The sequence below is a fragment of the Morchella importuna genome (genome assembly GCF_003444635.1).
Source record: "Morchella importuna strain M04M26 chromosome Unknown Morimp01GS059, whole genome shotgun sequence".
NCBI lineage: Eukaryota > Fungi > Ascomycota > Pezizomycetes > Pezizales > Morchellaceae > Morchella > Morchella importuna.
In genome coordinates this window covers 144,384-160,965 of record NW_025763456.1, presented here as the reverse complement: position 1 = coordinate 160,965, position 16,582 = coordinate 144,384, and the positions used below count along the sequence as shown (strand labels likewise).

Below are 16,582 nucleotides of genomic sequence, written 5' to 3'. Positions count from 1 at the left end.
GGAGCATTTAAAGATTTTGGAGAAGGTCATCAACACGTCCAGAGCTCGAGGAGGATTTATCAACCAAGTAGAATATAGAGGACCGTCATTCGCGGCAGGGCAGAAGAGACCCACCCTGTCCTCGGGGGCGCTGTTGGGAGAATTATCCTTAGGAGCTAGGGATCAGTAGACCAAGCTGCTATAGATGGCGCTGCGCTGGGACTACCGTGTTGTAAAGAAACAGCTAATATGTTGCTGCCAAGCAGGAGTATGTATATGTTTCAGAAAATGTGTCGGGGGTAGAGTATCACTAGTGGAGATTTTAGTGAGGCCACGAACAAAACGTTCGTGAAATAACGGATGTGACCTTTTGGAGAGTTACGCGTAGTAGATTGGTCCGGCGGCGCAATTGCACGTTACTTTGATATCGGTAATGGATAGTAGAGCAGTACGTTTCTTTATCCCCGCTGGTAGAGTTACGTGTAGATTAAAGACAGAGCACTTGCAATTAATTGGCAGCGCAGATATAGCCATTGCAACTTGCGTCAGGCGTTAGGAGAAAACTCATGATAATATGACTAGTATTATAGGAAATTTAAAGCGCTACGCTTTAACTATTGTTTACATTTTCTTTTACAACCCGCCCTTTTTCACAGATCAACTGCATTTTTTTTTTACCACTCCCACTCCCACCACCACCCCCATACCGTACTGCACACGACACCTACACCACCCCCTCCAACCCCCTCACCTCCAACACCTCCCCCACCACCCCCCACCACTCCGCCTCCCCCTTACCCCCAGCCGCGCCTAACACACAACTCGCCCTCATCCACGCCGCCCTCTCCGCCAGCGGCCTCCCTCCGTCCAGCGCGCGGCGCCGATACTCCATGGTATCGAGCGCCACAAAGAACCCCCACCCGCGCAGCCAGTCGCACAGCTCCTCCGGCATCGTCTTGGTCGCCGGCTGCTGGGGCACCGACAGCCACCGCCGCGTGTGCCCGAGTAGCTCGTCGTCGAATTGCGTGAGCTGCGACGAGGTGAGCGTGTGGAAGGGGGCGAGCTCGAGGAGGCCGTTGGTGGTGTGTGTGCGCCCTAGAGAGAGAGGGGGGGGAGGTTAGTTTGTTTTGTCTTACTTGGAGCAATGACGTAGAAAGGGGGGAAGAGGGGAAGAGGGAAAGTACCGGCAGCGGTGGAGTACGGCGGGGGTGTAATGACTTCCTCACGCAGGCCTTTCTTGAGGGGTGTTGTGGGTGGGGTGGTGGTGGTCATTGTGGATAGAGATTATTTTCTACCTAAAAGCTGGCGAGAATGGTAGAAAACAAGGAGGGGGCGGGCAATGGGAAGCGGGGGGGGGGGAGGATCGAGCTTTTATTCAAGGTCCTATAATGGGGGATATATATATTTTTTTCTCCGCTCTGTGGGTGCGAAGCTAGCAGCTCGCTGTGCAGGAAAAAGAAAAGAAAAGAACATGGGCTGGGGCTGGGGCTGGGCTGCGTTCCTGCACATGTGCCGCCTGGGAATTGCGGGGGTGTCTCAGATCAGCTCTGTTTTATGCGTATGGGGGAGGAAATGGTGGGCCTGGGAAAGAGGGCAATTGGTGGGCCTGAGAGAAGAGTCGACACACGGGAATTAGTTGTCGATCGGAAATCGGTGTGCGTCGCGGATCTCGCTTCACTTCCAAGTGGCCGGAGGGTGAGACACACGGCGCGTTGTGACTAATCTCGTATTCGGGTGGTCACTTGATATGCAGCCAACGAGCGTCGCGTTGTCTTGTGATCTGGAGATGGCTTGGCATTGCGAGTGATGTCTTGTGTCTGGAGGTGGGATGGTGGTGCATGGTTGGGCGCGGGGTTGGGAGCGCTTAGCTTGTACCTCCTCTGGGTCTGCGAGGGTCCCCACGTGCGGGATACCTTGGTCCACAGTGTTTTCACACAACACTGTGAGTTCACTGAATTGGTCTGGCCTGTAGTGTGGGGGTGCATCAGTTCCGGGGATGTCCCGGACGAGATCTTAGATTCGATCTGTCTCCGTACTGAGACCTCCGCATTGTGATGAGTAACGAAGACTTGTCCGACGCCAATGGACGACTAAGTTGGCCTGTGCTGGATTTGGCGTCACGGGACGGGGGTGGGGGTCGCGGTGGGTGGCTTGGTTGGTGGGGGGAAGAGTACCCTCACCGTGAAGATATACCGGCTGCTCTTGTATAACTGTTCTTCTTGTACAGTACTGTGTGTTCTCTCTAGCGATGAACACAGTGTTGCTAACTGCTATAATGAATACATGTACCTGTAACAGTTGTTTGCAGTGGTGCGGGCGCTCTAGTGGACATGTATAGTTGTGACGAATGGACACAGCAGAGGTTGCGACAGAGGACAGGCCACAGCTTACGGTGACCTCAACATATATGCTAGATCTCCTCCGCTTATGTCCTTTACGCTCTATCACAATCATTCAGAGCTGTATCCAGCCTGAGCTTTCTTCATTCGAGAGTGACAAGAGTCTATATTGAATTTCTGCGGAGCATTGAGGCTGAGAGAATGCCGAGAGGTGTGACAAAGATATGGATCATTAGCTTGCATAAGAAGACAGCGCTATAGCTAGTTACTACTCTCCTCGAACTCGTTAACCTTCCCGGGAGTCTCGTAACGCATGTCTCCAGCAAATCCCAACCTCGCAAAATGAGTGAGCCTGGTTGGGTTGGGTTCAGTGCTTGAAGTTGAAGTTGTAGCAAATATTTACCTAAATGTAGATAGCTCATGGGGTTGAGTGATAAGCCATGACTTTCGCCATAAGGAGGTATTGAAACCCTAACCCACTATACAAAATTGCCCATTCCAAATAAAAATCAGAATCAGAATAATAATAATAAATTTCAACACCGCCAACCATCTAGTCTGACTGGAGTCGAGTGCAGTCTAAAATACTAAGCTAGTCTATGGACTGACCGACTGGACTGCATATAGACTGCATGAAAAGGCTTGGCAGTCCGTCCAAAGTGTCAGTCGACTGATGGACTGACGGAGTCTGCATAAGATACAAAAAGAGTTTAATATGAAAAGGATGGCAGGTAGTAGTTAGGTATAAAAATAGTTTGTACATAAAAATTAAAATATCTTCCCGGCCCCCTATCATACACTCAGCCAGAAACCCCGCCAAAAACCAAAATCTTTTTTTTTTCGGTTATGACCCCGAGAGTTCTACCGGGCTAAGTGACATGCGAGCAAGTGAATAAACCTCCGGGTAAGGTGGCAGCTCTCACCAGTTTTGAACTTTTTCTGCTTTTTTCTCTTTTTTTTTGAACCGCATGGGAGACTGCAGGATGGACTGGACGGACTGGGCCGAGCTAGTAAATCTCTACGTAGCCTAGGGCTGGACAATCGGTGATATTCCTCGAAGCTTCTATACGTCACTGTGGAAGACCTTTTTCTAGTTCCCGTCGAATACAGAGAATTAATCCTCAACCGTCTTTATCAGAGATGAGGTCTTGGCGCGCGAGTGATATTCCATGACTTCGTCAACAATCAGAAGTTGTCGATCGGGCGGGGCTATGGTCTTCGCGGAATTAAATCGTAGTATATGGCATGGGGTCAGACTCCGGGTAGTAGAATAGTGGAGTATATGTGGAATTGAGGAATGAGCATAGAACGCATCCAGTACCCCCCCCAAGTTCCTCACAACGAACATCTCATCGTGTTTTCTCACAGCAACCTAATCTGTACTCTACATGTATATATAAGTTCCGGGGTTATGGTAACCTATTTTTATGTCTTTTGTTCAAGTAACAAATTTATATATGGAACTGAAGATTCATTTCCCGATTCATTTCCCCACATGTACATATGAGCGGCTGCATATAGCTAATTGAATTTGATGTTTCTGACGTATTCCCTACATTTTTATTCCAATATTGCAACAAAATATCACTTTGACAAAATTAAATATAGTAATTATCTGCCTCGAGTTAGCTCGAGCACCTCGAGGCATCACCTATTTTTCACGAGCAAGCAAAGGCATGGACTACACGAGGCAGAGGCACCTCAAGCCATCTGTCTCTGCTCGTCTCGGGCAGCCTCGTGGAGCACACTATGGAGAAATGACTCACTCCGAAATTGGAATCACGGGCACTTTTGCACAGTGGCTATAGGTACTCATTTTCGAGTGATTCAGTATTGATATATTCATATCCGACGTGTCATGTGCATTTAATATATTTTTGGATCGAGGTTGTTACTAGTTACATCTGAGATTGTAGAATAAACTAATAAAGGAGATACAAAGGATTGTGATATCTCAAACTAGCACCACGAGACTTCCTCTCAGGAGAAATCCGATCGATAAGACATAATATATTAGGAAAGGAACATATCTTAAAGGATAAGAATCGTATAATATAATATAGTCAGAGCCTGACGCATATATGATCTTCTAGTATCATCTTTGAAACTATGTAGAACCCGGCACAGGCGGGAAATATGAAGATCAATACTACAGCACTATACATCATTCCTCTTAACACTGGGTATGACCCGAGGATTAAGTCTGATGTAGGCCTATCCCGCAGAAAGTACTCAGCGAAGGTCACAAACCACAGAAAAAATTGCCCGCCAACGATCCAAAGCATAAAAATCCATCGTTGAAGTGGCGTACTGCTGCCCCGTTCCCAGTTTGTGAAGTGTTTGATGATAGCGTATGGTAGTATAAGAAAAGAAAGTGTGAGTAGGATTAAGAGAAATCCAGTACAGATATACTAGTATCAAAACTTAGCTTTTGCACTAGTTGGCAGATAAGCTACGAAAGGCCTACCTGTTGTCGTTTTTGGCGGCTATCTCTTTCCTTATGGTGTGCCTCACCACTGGCATTCTCCAATCTCCATAGGCGTATCCGACCACAGCACTAACCTGACTATCTACTACAAGTCTATCCCCCTCACGCCACCAGCCCTCCGGATAGCACTCCTTAGGTTAAACTATCTGCGATATACCAAGTGGATCCACAGCCACAGCTACAGCTGGGCGCACACCCTGAGGCTTCTGTGTTGATAGACGGTTGGAAAAATCAGCCTCGCGTTTCTTTCTCCTGTCTATCATTCTTGGATCGACAATTCCTCGATAGTGGACAATGTAGACTGAGGGGTAACTTGGCTTGATACAACTCACGATCAAGTTGGTCAACGACATGCAGACGTAGGGGATGACTGTAAATTGATATGCAGCGTATCCGCGTCGTTTGATCTGGTCATCACTGAGTTTGTAGAGCTCGTATGAACCGTAGAGAATCTGAACAATAGCAGCGAGAGCTTTAATGATGCTGTAACCGCAGGAAAGGTATAAAGCAGCAATCCCCGCTTCACGTGGACGTTTGCATAATTTGTCCAAAACTTGTGTAAGAAATGATTTTGGCTTCGTGTACTCTAGGATGGCGCGCACCCGAAAGTCCCGTGGAACCGTCACCAAGGAATACTGATAAGGTGATGGATGTCTGGAATCACGCTCTTGGTCTATATACTTAATAGTAGACTCGATAGCGGTCCATTTTGGCACTATGGTGTTTGACGGATACTGACCGTGAATATTGACCCAGGAGGGATTGACCCTGCGCATAGGTCTTTCGAGGACTCGGTGTGTTGATTTAGAATCTGTAATATTGAATGAAGAAGGGACTAGCATGCATAGCGCCCCTGATGACAGCGACAACTCAAGCTCATTTTGTTTTAAACCAATACCTCCCATCATGAAAAGGGCCTGACTCATCCCGTATAGTGGCCACATGAGAGAAAAACCGGACGATTTGAGACTTAGAAACATATTACTTCCGGGACGGGTGATAACGGTGACCACTTGAAATCCATAGCTGAAAGCGAGGAACTTAACAACATCAATCCAATCCGCCGCCCAACAAAGTTTGCTCCACGCTCAAAGGTTTGTTCGGTTGAATTCATAAACCGCAATCGAGACTCTCTTTAAAGTTTCTTATCCGTGGTGACTTCCGTTCAGGGCACCTGATCTATTTTCCGATATTCCGAGGCAGGAGAGAGCGAGTGAAATGTAGGGGCCGGAGGGCGATGGGAGAGCTTATAATTTGACCGATTTCGGAGAATTTGCATGCAATTAATGAATAAAAGAAAAAAGAATTTCGGAGAATCGATCCCGTCGCTATATTTGAGTTTCCGACACGAGCAGGAGTAAAAGGTATATAGTCGCTGACGCCTGGCTATGTATGAGGCCCAAGGTGTCGTTTTGGCCGGAGGAGGAGCGATACATTAGGAAAATAACCAACTTTAACAGAATTCCTCTTGGAAGTCAAATATTACTCCTATCTGACACATGTGCTTCTGTGTTTGGCTCCGATAAGCCCACTCGCCTCTATTAGCATATTGGCAGCTATAAAAAGCTACATGCAAGCTGCAAAGCATCGTGGGGGTGCGCGCGCCTCTCATTTGAGCTGCCCTGCCCCACCATTCCTTTCCCTCGAGTCTGTGTACATGTGTATCTGAAGTGGAAATAGGTGATCTTGGTCGACCTCCCTATTTATTGGCCGATAATCATGCAGAATCACTGAGTACTCGTAGTTTTCTAACGTTTCGGGGCTGGATTGGGTACTTTAATATTTCTGAGGCCTATAGAAAGTATGTGGTACGATTAGTGAGGCTTGGAAGCAGACCTACCGTTAATTGTCGAATAATCTACTATCCCCGTATTTGTATGTGGTAGGTCCAAACCAAGACGAATTGGCGTATCAGACTTCACGAATTCGTACAGTTCCACACTTTTTCTCACCCGGAATTAAGATTTAACGAAGCGGGGATATATATTGGGTTTCTCGAGAATTAACGGTATTGGCCAATTGAGCCAGCAATATTCATAATTAAACCCTGTTTCTAGGGTCTATTTCGTGTAGGTATATGCATAAATCATTTAGGGGTGTTTCTTGCTGTACCTACAACACTTCCTTTGTTGGAGGACATTTCCCTGATGATACCCTCACGCCAGGACTGTCTCTTCAGTTCATTAAACGAAAGGAGTCAAATCCAACGGTAACTCTATATGCCAGATTGCCAAGACCGCCAAGACTTCGTACCCGATAGCGATAGCAAACGGCAGACCCAGCACGGAGGTCATATTCTCGAACTTGATCTCATAGCCAGTGTAGACCTATAACGCCATCTCTTGGTAACATGTAGGTATCGAGCTACAGAATACCAGCGGACTGTGTATTTCCCCCATACACATGTAGCTGAGGCTCTTTGGTATACTTATCCTAGTGGCAGAGCCTCGCTACGTGCTACATACTTGCCTCTAAATACCTTCCACGCTAGCCCTACAAATATCACATGTCAATCAAGACTCAAGCAGGAGATTTCGCTGTTATTGAGATAAATCATCCCCGTCAAGAGATACATTCTTGGACTCTTTAAAGAGCATAGAAAGTTCTACCCATCGCGCATGTAAAAATTACTTATTTTGTTAATATGGTACTACTTGAGGGTGTCTTTTGTATCCCGGGATTCATGGGTTGGACCCACATGCGCAAAGGAAATCAGTGATCCAACCGTAACTACTACCGGAACCGGCTCTAGTACTCTATATCGACCCAGCTCAAAGGCTATAGTATGTGGTTTGGCATCTGTCAAATCAATTTGCTTGATCCACCGATTGGTAAGAACTGCGGGTGTGTGGGTGACGGTTTGTGACCGCACCCACCAGATGGTCCGGGCTTCGCATGGAGGGCTTGGCACGACTAAGCCTACTAGTAGCTTAGCTTTGGACTCGTGGCCGAGCGAGTGATAGGTTGTGACCACATATTTAGAACGGAATTACGTTGGGCGCGAGGTTCGGTCGCATAAATTTAGAAGACAAGGATATAGCGAATTGAGATAACTTGTAACACGGGTCCGTATCCTCTTATCCTCATGCCAGCTCCCACTCGCTAACTGCACCCCCGACAGTCCAGAACAACCACAACCTGCCGACCCTCCCCCCGGGTTTCATCAACCCGCCCGTTCTACCCTATTCAGAATCTACTCACTCTATCCAGTCCCTACCGCCGTATACCATGGCGATATTGACACATCCGACCACCTCTGTATGGATACTATGCATGGTTTATCTATTACGAAGGAAGGAGACAGTCTGTCTCCTTATACATATATTCGTGACACGTATAGTTATGATAGACTGTGGACACAGTTGCCAAGGCCACCTTATAACCCCCACCACCGACTAGCCACCTTTCACCTAGTTCAAGCCTACGAGACCTCCGGTCTCGTCCCTAGCAACCCAATAACCCGAGAAATTAAAGAATCAGCCCATATAACCCATCAAGCTGCTATAAAGCTGGTTTGATCACGGCTACAATAATGCTTACGATTAAATGCCACCCCTAGATCTAGATGTGCCGGGCCGGCCGGTCGGTCCTAACCAACTAATCAATACTTTCGTTCGTTGTGGTCAACTCGCGCGTAATATTTAGCGTAAATCTCGGTTATTTGCACTACTGGAGGAATTGGGGAGCGTCCGAGTTCGATATATGGCTGGAAATCTCAGGTTGGAGGTGTGTGTTTATATTCGGTTGTGCGAGGGACCCGCGACTGCGGGGTTGGCGGAAGGGTATCGAGTTCCCGGGTGTCTAGAAAGAGGGGTATATATGGAGATTAAAAATGCGAAATGGCAGCGGGAGAAGGCGGACGCGGGGGTGGGTATGTCTTACTTTTAGGAGTAGCGAAAGATCGCGTTATGGCGGAGATATTTAGAAGGAATCAGAGCTCGAGTCTACCTTGATTATGAGACTTGTAGCAATTTATCAGGGGACGGGTGTGGGGTAAGGTCGCCTCAGCAAGGGACCATTTATGTTGAGTGCTAGACGGAGTATGTATATGCTATACCTGGGCAATAGACCAAACTTGAAAGCACGAAACCATCACGTTCAGGTGTGTGCCACGCGGACAATAATTTGGTACCTCGCGGATCGCTTGGCACGAGTGATAAACTGTGCTCGATAGTGCCGCACGTGATGGTTTCGGAATCCAGTACGTTCGAAGGTCTGGTTGGGTTAGGGTTTTTATCTATTACTACAAGATTCGGGAATAGCTGCTCCACAGATTATCCTGCGCCTCCGAGTATGCTGTCCCAAATTCACATATCCTACTCCCTACTAACTAAGCTGCCCCCCAATCATCAAGCCCGGGCAGGCATTTCCGATTTGGGCTGTGCGCTTTTCTTCTACACTCACGTACGGCGCCAAGTCTTTACTGATCACTATTGATCTCCCGTCCAAGTCATCTTTCACTGTCACTTCAAGGAGGATAAGAAAATCGTGTAAATACGCGTACGCCACCTCATAGGGATATTTTCACTGTATGGGACTGACAAGGTGTATGAATTGAGAAGTGGAGAAGCTGTGGGAAGCCTCATTTAATGAGCTGCTCCCACTCCGGATCCAATATGGGCGGTAATATTCAATGTATACCCAGCCTTTTTGCCTCTTCAAAAGCGGGACATTTCGTTCCTGCCTTCTATATATATTTAGTTACAGGTGAGACTAGCTAGGGAGACGCGTACAATAAGAGATTTGAGGCATTGATATATCATCAGGAGCTACTTGAGTTCAGAACAGTTCTCGTTTTATTGATGTTTGCCGTTTTCTCCATACCCATAGCTAAGAAGATATAAGCCAAACTCAAATTGATGTCTAATGTTTCTCACCTGCGGACAATTAATGAATTGAGCAAAAACAGAATCCGACCCGCGGAATTCAGATAAATAACCCTAACCCTGATACCAATCATCATAATATATTACTCTCAATGATATCCCTTGGGCGGTCAGTCCAGGTCCGGGTCATGGCCGGAAAAGATATGGTAGCTATACTCTGATAAACGCAGTTCCTGTTTATTCTGTCCTCGAGTTTCTTCTCACGCTAGAAAGCCCCACCTGTTCCATTAGAGATAGGGAGAGAATTGACAGTGACTACATTCAAGGAGCACACCCAGCCATGTCACAATTTCGATTCGGAGTGACAACCTAAGAGATAATATGAAGAAAACTCAAATAGATTCAATACAAGGTAGGTTATCCATTAACCGTAACCTGAAATCATTGCGAATTCACTTTGTGGCTAGAGTTACAAAGGAGATACAAAAGATTGTGAAGTACTCTCAAAATCCACGTCATAATCTAAAACAAAACAGAAAGAAGAAGAAAGGAAAGAAGTACAAAAGAATAGTCTGTTACTACATGACGTTCCATAAATGGAATCATAGTGAAGTGCATGTATTGCCCTCTAATATCATGCTTGCCACCATGTAAACTCCCGCACAGGTGGGAAAGCCAATAAGGGTTAAGTGAAGAATGCCAAGAATGATCATCCTTACTTTTGGATATATGCTGTCACTCTTTCGCGGCCCTGATTTGTCGGGTAGGAAGCAAGCAACTAGCTCGATCAAGTCTGGACAGATTTACCCGCTGGCTATCCACATAATGATAAAACCTCGCTGAAGCGGTGTGCTGTTGCCTCGATCAAAGCCGGTTAAAATCTGAATAAGAATGTATGGTGCTGTATAGTATAATAATATGTAAATGGTCAAAACAAATGGAGTAAAGATAGGCTAGGGTTGAGGGTTAGCTATTGAGCAATGAAGAGGGAGGGGTGAGGAAGGCTTACATTCTCTAAGAATCGGTTCTTCCATGTGTGAATATCAAAAAAATGATGACGCTTGATCTCTCTCAAATCTTTCTTCCTTGTGAAATCTCCATACACGTACCCAATCGCGCCGCTGACGTTGCGTTCGAGCTCGAGACAGTCGCTTGGGCTCCACCAGTACTTGGGGTAATCCGAATTTTGATTTCCATTTCTATCCTCAGTCATGTCGACTGGTACTGCCTTTGATGGACTCAATACGGGTTTGACTTGATCCGCATCTATTGTCATCCGTTGGTTGTCATATAATGACGTATAGCTAAGACCCGTGTCTGTAGGTTTCTTTCCTTCCTTTGTCATAGTCCCAGGTGGTACTTTACCTCGATAGTGAACTATGTACATTGAGGGGTAGGTAGGCCTGACGCAACTCACAAGTAGGTTCATCAACGACATGGTGAGGTATGGTATGATTGTAAATTCGTAAGCAGCGTATCCGTATTTTCTGAGATGGTCTCCGCCCATCCTATAGATCTCATAAGAACCGTAAAGAATCTGAAAGATGGTGCAAATAGCTTTTACCACCCTCTCGTTGGATGAAAGCCGTAAAGGAACCGCCTTTTGGGAATCACCGGGCACCCCCGCACTCGGAGATCCTTTGTTGCTCACCCACTGCCGTATCGCCTGCGTGAGTGATTCTGGCTCACCCTCGGCTATAATGGAGAACACACTAAAACTTGATGGTACTTTCACCAACGAGTATTCCGCTGGAGATGCGAATTCTTCGCCGGCCTCATCGTCTACTGGCTGATTCCAAGGGCCGTATAGGGGCCTGATATCGGACGGATACTGACCGTGGACACTCGTCATAAGAGTATTTATTGGCTCTAGAGGTAACGCCTCCAGTTGACTTGTTTTCGGGTTGGATAAAGACTTTGGGGTTGTTTTGCGGCTGACCGGGAAAGCGGATTCGGGTTTTAGGGATGATCCGATTCTGACCGAGGAAGGCACTAGCATGCACAGGGTCCCGGACCTGAGGGCCATCTCCAGTTCGCTTCGTTTTCCGCCCGTAAACCTTGCTGTAAGACGCAGCCACGCCTTTTTGAGGGACTCCTCAAGCTCACTGTCTCCCATTTCGGTTTCCGGGAACCCGATTGCAAGAAGCGCCCTCCTAACACCATAGGCGGGACTAATAAGAGACCAGAGGCAGATAAGAGCGCTTTGAAGTCCAGTACTTCCGGGAGGGGTAAGGACGGTGACCGTGCGAAGTCCGAAGTCGAGAGCGAGGAATGTGAATACATCCATCCAATCTGAATGCCGACAAACCCTGCTTTCACGATCGAAGGGTACCCCCTGGGTGGAATTCGTGTAGTCCATCGATATTTTCAGGTACGTTTGACCTCTAGGCTAGTGGGTATGTTATATTCACACCGCGCCGAGAGAAGAGTGGGTCGATCAAGTAACAGTAAATATAGGAGGGGGGTTGTGGGGACGCCACTTCCTTTCGTTAAAATAGAGGTAAAAGGATTTTGAGAGTTATTGTTAAAATCTATAACTCCGTCATGCGTTCAGATGGGCTGGGAGAGCTCTAGCTCTCTAGGTAGGCTATGGGTTTCGAATTCGCTTTGGGTGGGAGAATTTGACAACCCTGAAGAGATATAAGTTCACCACCTCCGACAACACTGAACCCTTACCTCTATATTCAATCTCGAGGGGATGGCATAATAACCAGTCATTGGAATGAATGGTCCTTTTCTTGATTTGTTTTCTACCACATGTTTCCCTGATTAGCTCATAGTCTGGGATCGCCGCGGCTGCGCAGTCGAGAGACTCTTCCGCCGAATAAAGCTGCCCAATGTCCAATTCCATAAAGGTTGATCCTGCACCTAAATAAACCGACTTGTACTCAGTATTCCGAGACTTCTCTATCATTTATGTGTGGTGAAGTATATTGTAATCTGATTTGTATGATCGATTGATAGCACGCCTTTTTTTTTTCTTTTTCAAAGTGGCCATACCTATGTAGCACGTGTCGATTCGCCTGTACATTTTCAAATTAGATAGGTTAAAGGCGCCTCAAGGATTTTGATGCATCCATGAATGATGGTAGAGAGCAGATACTCGGGACAGATAATCATCACCGGGAGTCGTGGTCAGTACATCTGTGCGCGTGCTCGGCGTTAACTGGCGCCAAAACAGATCAGGAATAAAGGTTGCATCAATAATCTAATAAGCTTTCGACCCTGTCTCGGGTATAGTCAAAGTATATCCACATAGGTATACCTCCATACCTGGGAAAAGTGGCTAGATCTAAATTACTTGCATGGGAGGGTGCGGATCGATACCGGTGAGCCAATCACTCATGTGGTAATCCCTGGACATGTAGGCAGATAGCCAACCTTGCGACTTTAGACGGTATTGGGCCATAATAATACCCAGATCTCCTACAGCAATATTGTCCCCTACGAGATCCTCCGTATATCTGCCTTTCCCAACAGTCAGATGAAGATGCTATGCCGGGCTAACTAATACCCTGGAAAAAATGGTTGTAATGTTTGCAATCCGCCATACCAAACCCCCATTCTACGCAATACCACACCTGGCAAGAGAGGACATGGCCAGGCCGGCTACTAGTTGCTTTTGTTTTAAGGCTGACTAGTCATTTTTTGAATGTTTGCAGGTTCCTTGTGGTGAAAACAAGTGCACAAATCGGAACAACCTACTAGTCGATCGCGAGCTAGCTTTCCCATTGGCCTCATTACCATCCAGCGCACCTCTGTTTGGGTTGGGAGGTCATCTTCCCAAACCTTTTCCTGGTTGTCAGAGAATGAGATGTCAAAAAAAGAAAAATCTACACTCACACGAAAGAGATTGTCTCTATTACTATTATTCTTATATACTGTCAGGCACTGCCATTTGTAAGGTCTGTGCCTTTTTCTAACTTCAAGTATCTCATAAGCCCTAGTTTTGGATTCACAAGTCACCACCAGTGTCTCGTGCTTCAGGTGTCTACGTCAGAAAGATAGAAGTCAACCAAGTCGTCTTTACGGGAGAAGAAGAAATCGCAGATGTCTATGTGGTTCTGCTGCTACTTCCTGCAATGGGTCGTTCGGGAAAAGGTGTTATTCAAATTTAAGTTTATGATTGCTCGCTGATATATCAAAGCCACCCGAGATCGACATTGATCCGGCAAATAAACGGAATCAGCTTCCAAGCAGGAAGATATATCCCGCTAATGATAGCGAGTGGCAGTTACAGATACATGGATATATACAAGTATCTATCTATGATGCAACAGGATCCAATTGCAAATGCATCACGACTACCCCTTCGTTTACCAATGCTAGCGCCCTTTAATCGAGTTTGTATTTGTATGGGCGATCGTTTCTTGGTGTGGCAGCAATTACTCGGGTATGACAAATGATCCTTGCATCTCCAATCATAACCAAACCGTGGCGCGACACCTAGAGTACCGTGGAGTCGTAGCGAGCACTATGATTGGGCGTCAGCTGTCAGGAGGCGAGAATTTACGGCCGAACCAACCAGGTCAGTCTGGGTGATGAGCCATAAAACAGTGGTCAAAGGTTCTTCTCAAACGCCAACGCTAGCAGGAGGGCTTGTCCCAACCACAGAGCTCGCTAAGGTATCCCTTCGGCAGTCAGTCCAGATCTAAATACATTCTGTTACCGAACCTGCGATTATTAATGCACTCCAATGAGCTCTAGTAGTAGCTATTCTTTCCAGTACCAAAGACGCGAAGTACTGGGTCCTGTAACTCTTAACCTAAGTCCTCACAAAATAATGCTAGAAAACAGCCGACACATAACCCGGAGACTTAGTGCCCTCGATACCGGAAAGAACAGCAATATATATTACGCCTCATGTATGCGGGACCGGGGCATTGGCGTCGGACTTTCCTTTTGCAGGAGCACAGAAGAGGATGAGATCGGTTTAGCAGTTGTATAGTCAGCTGGTAAATATCCTGTCAGCGCATAAAAAGATAAGAATTACGAGAGTGTTGTGGGGCTTGAACAAAATAAGCTTTTCGTGGTATGATCTATAAGTAGATAAGTCGAAAAGTGCTCAAATATGCGCTCCACCCTAGATTACCTCTCTTGCTACCTATGAACTAGGTCTTTGGAGGTCTTTGCTTACGGATTGTAGCATCTAAGGACTAATCTCGATACGGATACAGGGCATGTATAGACGTAGTGCATAATAAACAAATGACAAACAACCTTGTAAGGCGGAGATACATATAACCAAACTACCACCTGAGTTGCTGATCTCCAAAGGATGGACCCGCCTATTATCTTCATGCTCGGAGGGAATCTATCTTCACGCAGTCTAGAAGCCCGCCATAAGCACATTGGGAACTACATTCAGGGTTAGGGTTATGGTGCGGCCAGAATCCTATATTTTCTGTAAATAGTTGATACATCTCTATCGTGTACTCGAAGCTCTTCAGGCCTTATTACTGTAACAAAGTCAGTGGTGCTTTCCAGAATAATCAGGTTAAGCAAGTTTTTAGTCCATGTCTTGGCGTGTTCTACGAAGCTGCATTTGCTGGACGGCTTCTAATTCCACTCTCTAGTAGGTCGGGGAATGAATCAAACGATGCCTTTCCCTGCAAGGAAGATTTGGGAAACGAATCGTTTGATTCGTTTCTCAACGGGATCGGTTGGAAATGGGACGGGGGATGCATTTCCAGGGCCGTTTGATGCATTTCCATGATGCATTCGCATAACGCATTTCTATGATGCATTAATCCGGACTTGGTGAAATTCAGTGAAATCCTGATGAAGTCGCATGATTTCAGTCTATATAAGCACAGATAGGTAGGAACTATAATTATTCATAGCTCAAGTGATAGATTCTAGGTTTTGTTAGCTGAATAGAATAACCTAGGTTCAGTTCCTCTATTTTTCGTTTTTTTACACTCTAATAGCAATGTAAATGAATCAATTGATGCATTACCTACCAAAGCGAATAGGGTAATGGATCAATTGATTTGTTTACCGAGGACGTCGTTGGTAAATGACACAAGTGATTCATTTACAACCCCAAGTGATGCATTTACAGAGTGACTTTTCAAAATGCATTAAAGTAGTATTTTCTTTGCACATTTCCACTATGTTCCGGTTATTTATGCATGAACCTCTAATTATTCTGTCTTATGTGGCGTAAGTGGTATACTGTAGCAAGTGTTACTTAATTGCTTGAGTTCGATCCCCACTGCCAGCAGCGTTGTTATTGCTTTTTGGCAATGTGTTTAATCATTATTTAATGTGTCAAATAAAGGGGCATATTAAACTCAGGGATTCATTTACTGATTCGTTAACACATAGTAAAAACGTGACATTTCCCGATGTCATTAACCACCCAATCTAAATGATTCATTTACTTACGCTGTAGACACCAGGTAGTACCGCATATGGCTACCACTTTTGGCAATATGAGACGGTTTTTGTGTCAAGAAACTGGTCAAGAAACTGGTCAAGAAAGGTGTCCAACGAGACTATCGATTCATTTCTCGGATGCCTTTCTACAGGTAACTCGGATTCATTTCTTCGGGACATAGCCTATGGCCCAGATGGCCACTTTCCCAGCACACATTTCCTACACAACCGTTACGTGATAAAAACGATTCATTACCTGATTCGTTACCCAGCGCTACTAGAGACTATGATAGAACTCATGCACTCGTAGTGTCGGTATACATAGTTTCTCTCCAATTAATACGATAAGTATGTAGCCGTCTACTTACCTCCCTTGTTTCTAAATATTTTTGTCCTTGTGGTTAAAAGATAACGCCTTGGACCTGGGGCGTATGGGCCACCCAAGGCTGCAGTGTTTGCTAACCAAGACAAAGATCCTTGTGAAAGCTTAAGGGGACAACGTCATCAGTAGATCATCTCTTCGCAATTACGAACACCACCAGTTCTAAGATACACACACACCGCCCCCC

The 16,582-nt window shown here is 46.0% G+C and overlaps 3 protein-coding genes across 3 annotated transcripts; all 3 read right to left on the bottom strand.

Moving 5' to 3' along the window:
• Positions 1 to 703: 703 nt before the first annotated feature.
• On the bottom strand, positions 704 to 1,251 carry LAJ45_11203 (uncharacterized protein; the record flags this gene model as incomplete). The annotated part of the gene is made up of 2 exons (XM_046120713.1): positions 704 to 1,074; positions 1,164 to 1,251. 2 exons carry the CDS (start codon positions 1,249 to 1,251, stop codon positions 704 to 706), a joined length of 459 nt encoding a protein of 152 aa, XP_045966111.1.
• A 3,692-nt stretch (positions 1,252 to 4,943) lies between these two features.
• LAJ45_11202 (uncharacterized protein) lies at positions 4,944 to 5,711 on the bottom strand (the record flags this gene model as incomplete). Its single annotated transcript, XM_046120712.1, has 1 exon — positions 4,944 to 5,711. One exon carries the CDS (start codon positions 5,709 to 5,711, stop codon positions 4,944 to 4,946), a length of 768 nt encoding a protein of 255 aa, XP_045966110.1.
• A 4,724-nt stretch (positions 5,712 to 10,435) lies between these two features.
• Positions 10,436 to 11,919, bottom strand: LAJ45_11201 (uncharacterized protein; the record flags this gene model as incomplete). The annotated part of the gene is made up of 2 exons (XM_046120711.1): positions 10,436 to 10,585; positions 10,642 to 11,919. 2 exons carry the CDS (start codon positions 11,917 to 11,919, stop codon positions 10,436 to 10,438), a joined length of 1,428 nt encoding a protein of 475 aa, XP_045966109.1.
• Positions 11,920 to 16,582: the final 4,663 nt, after the last annotated feature.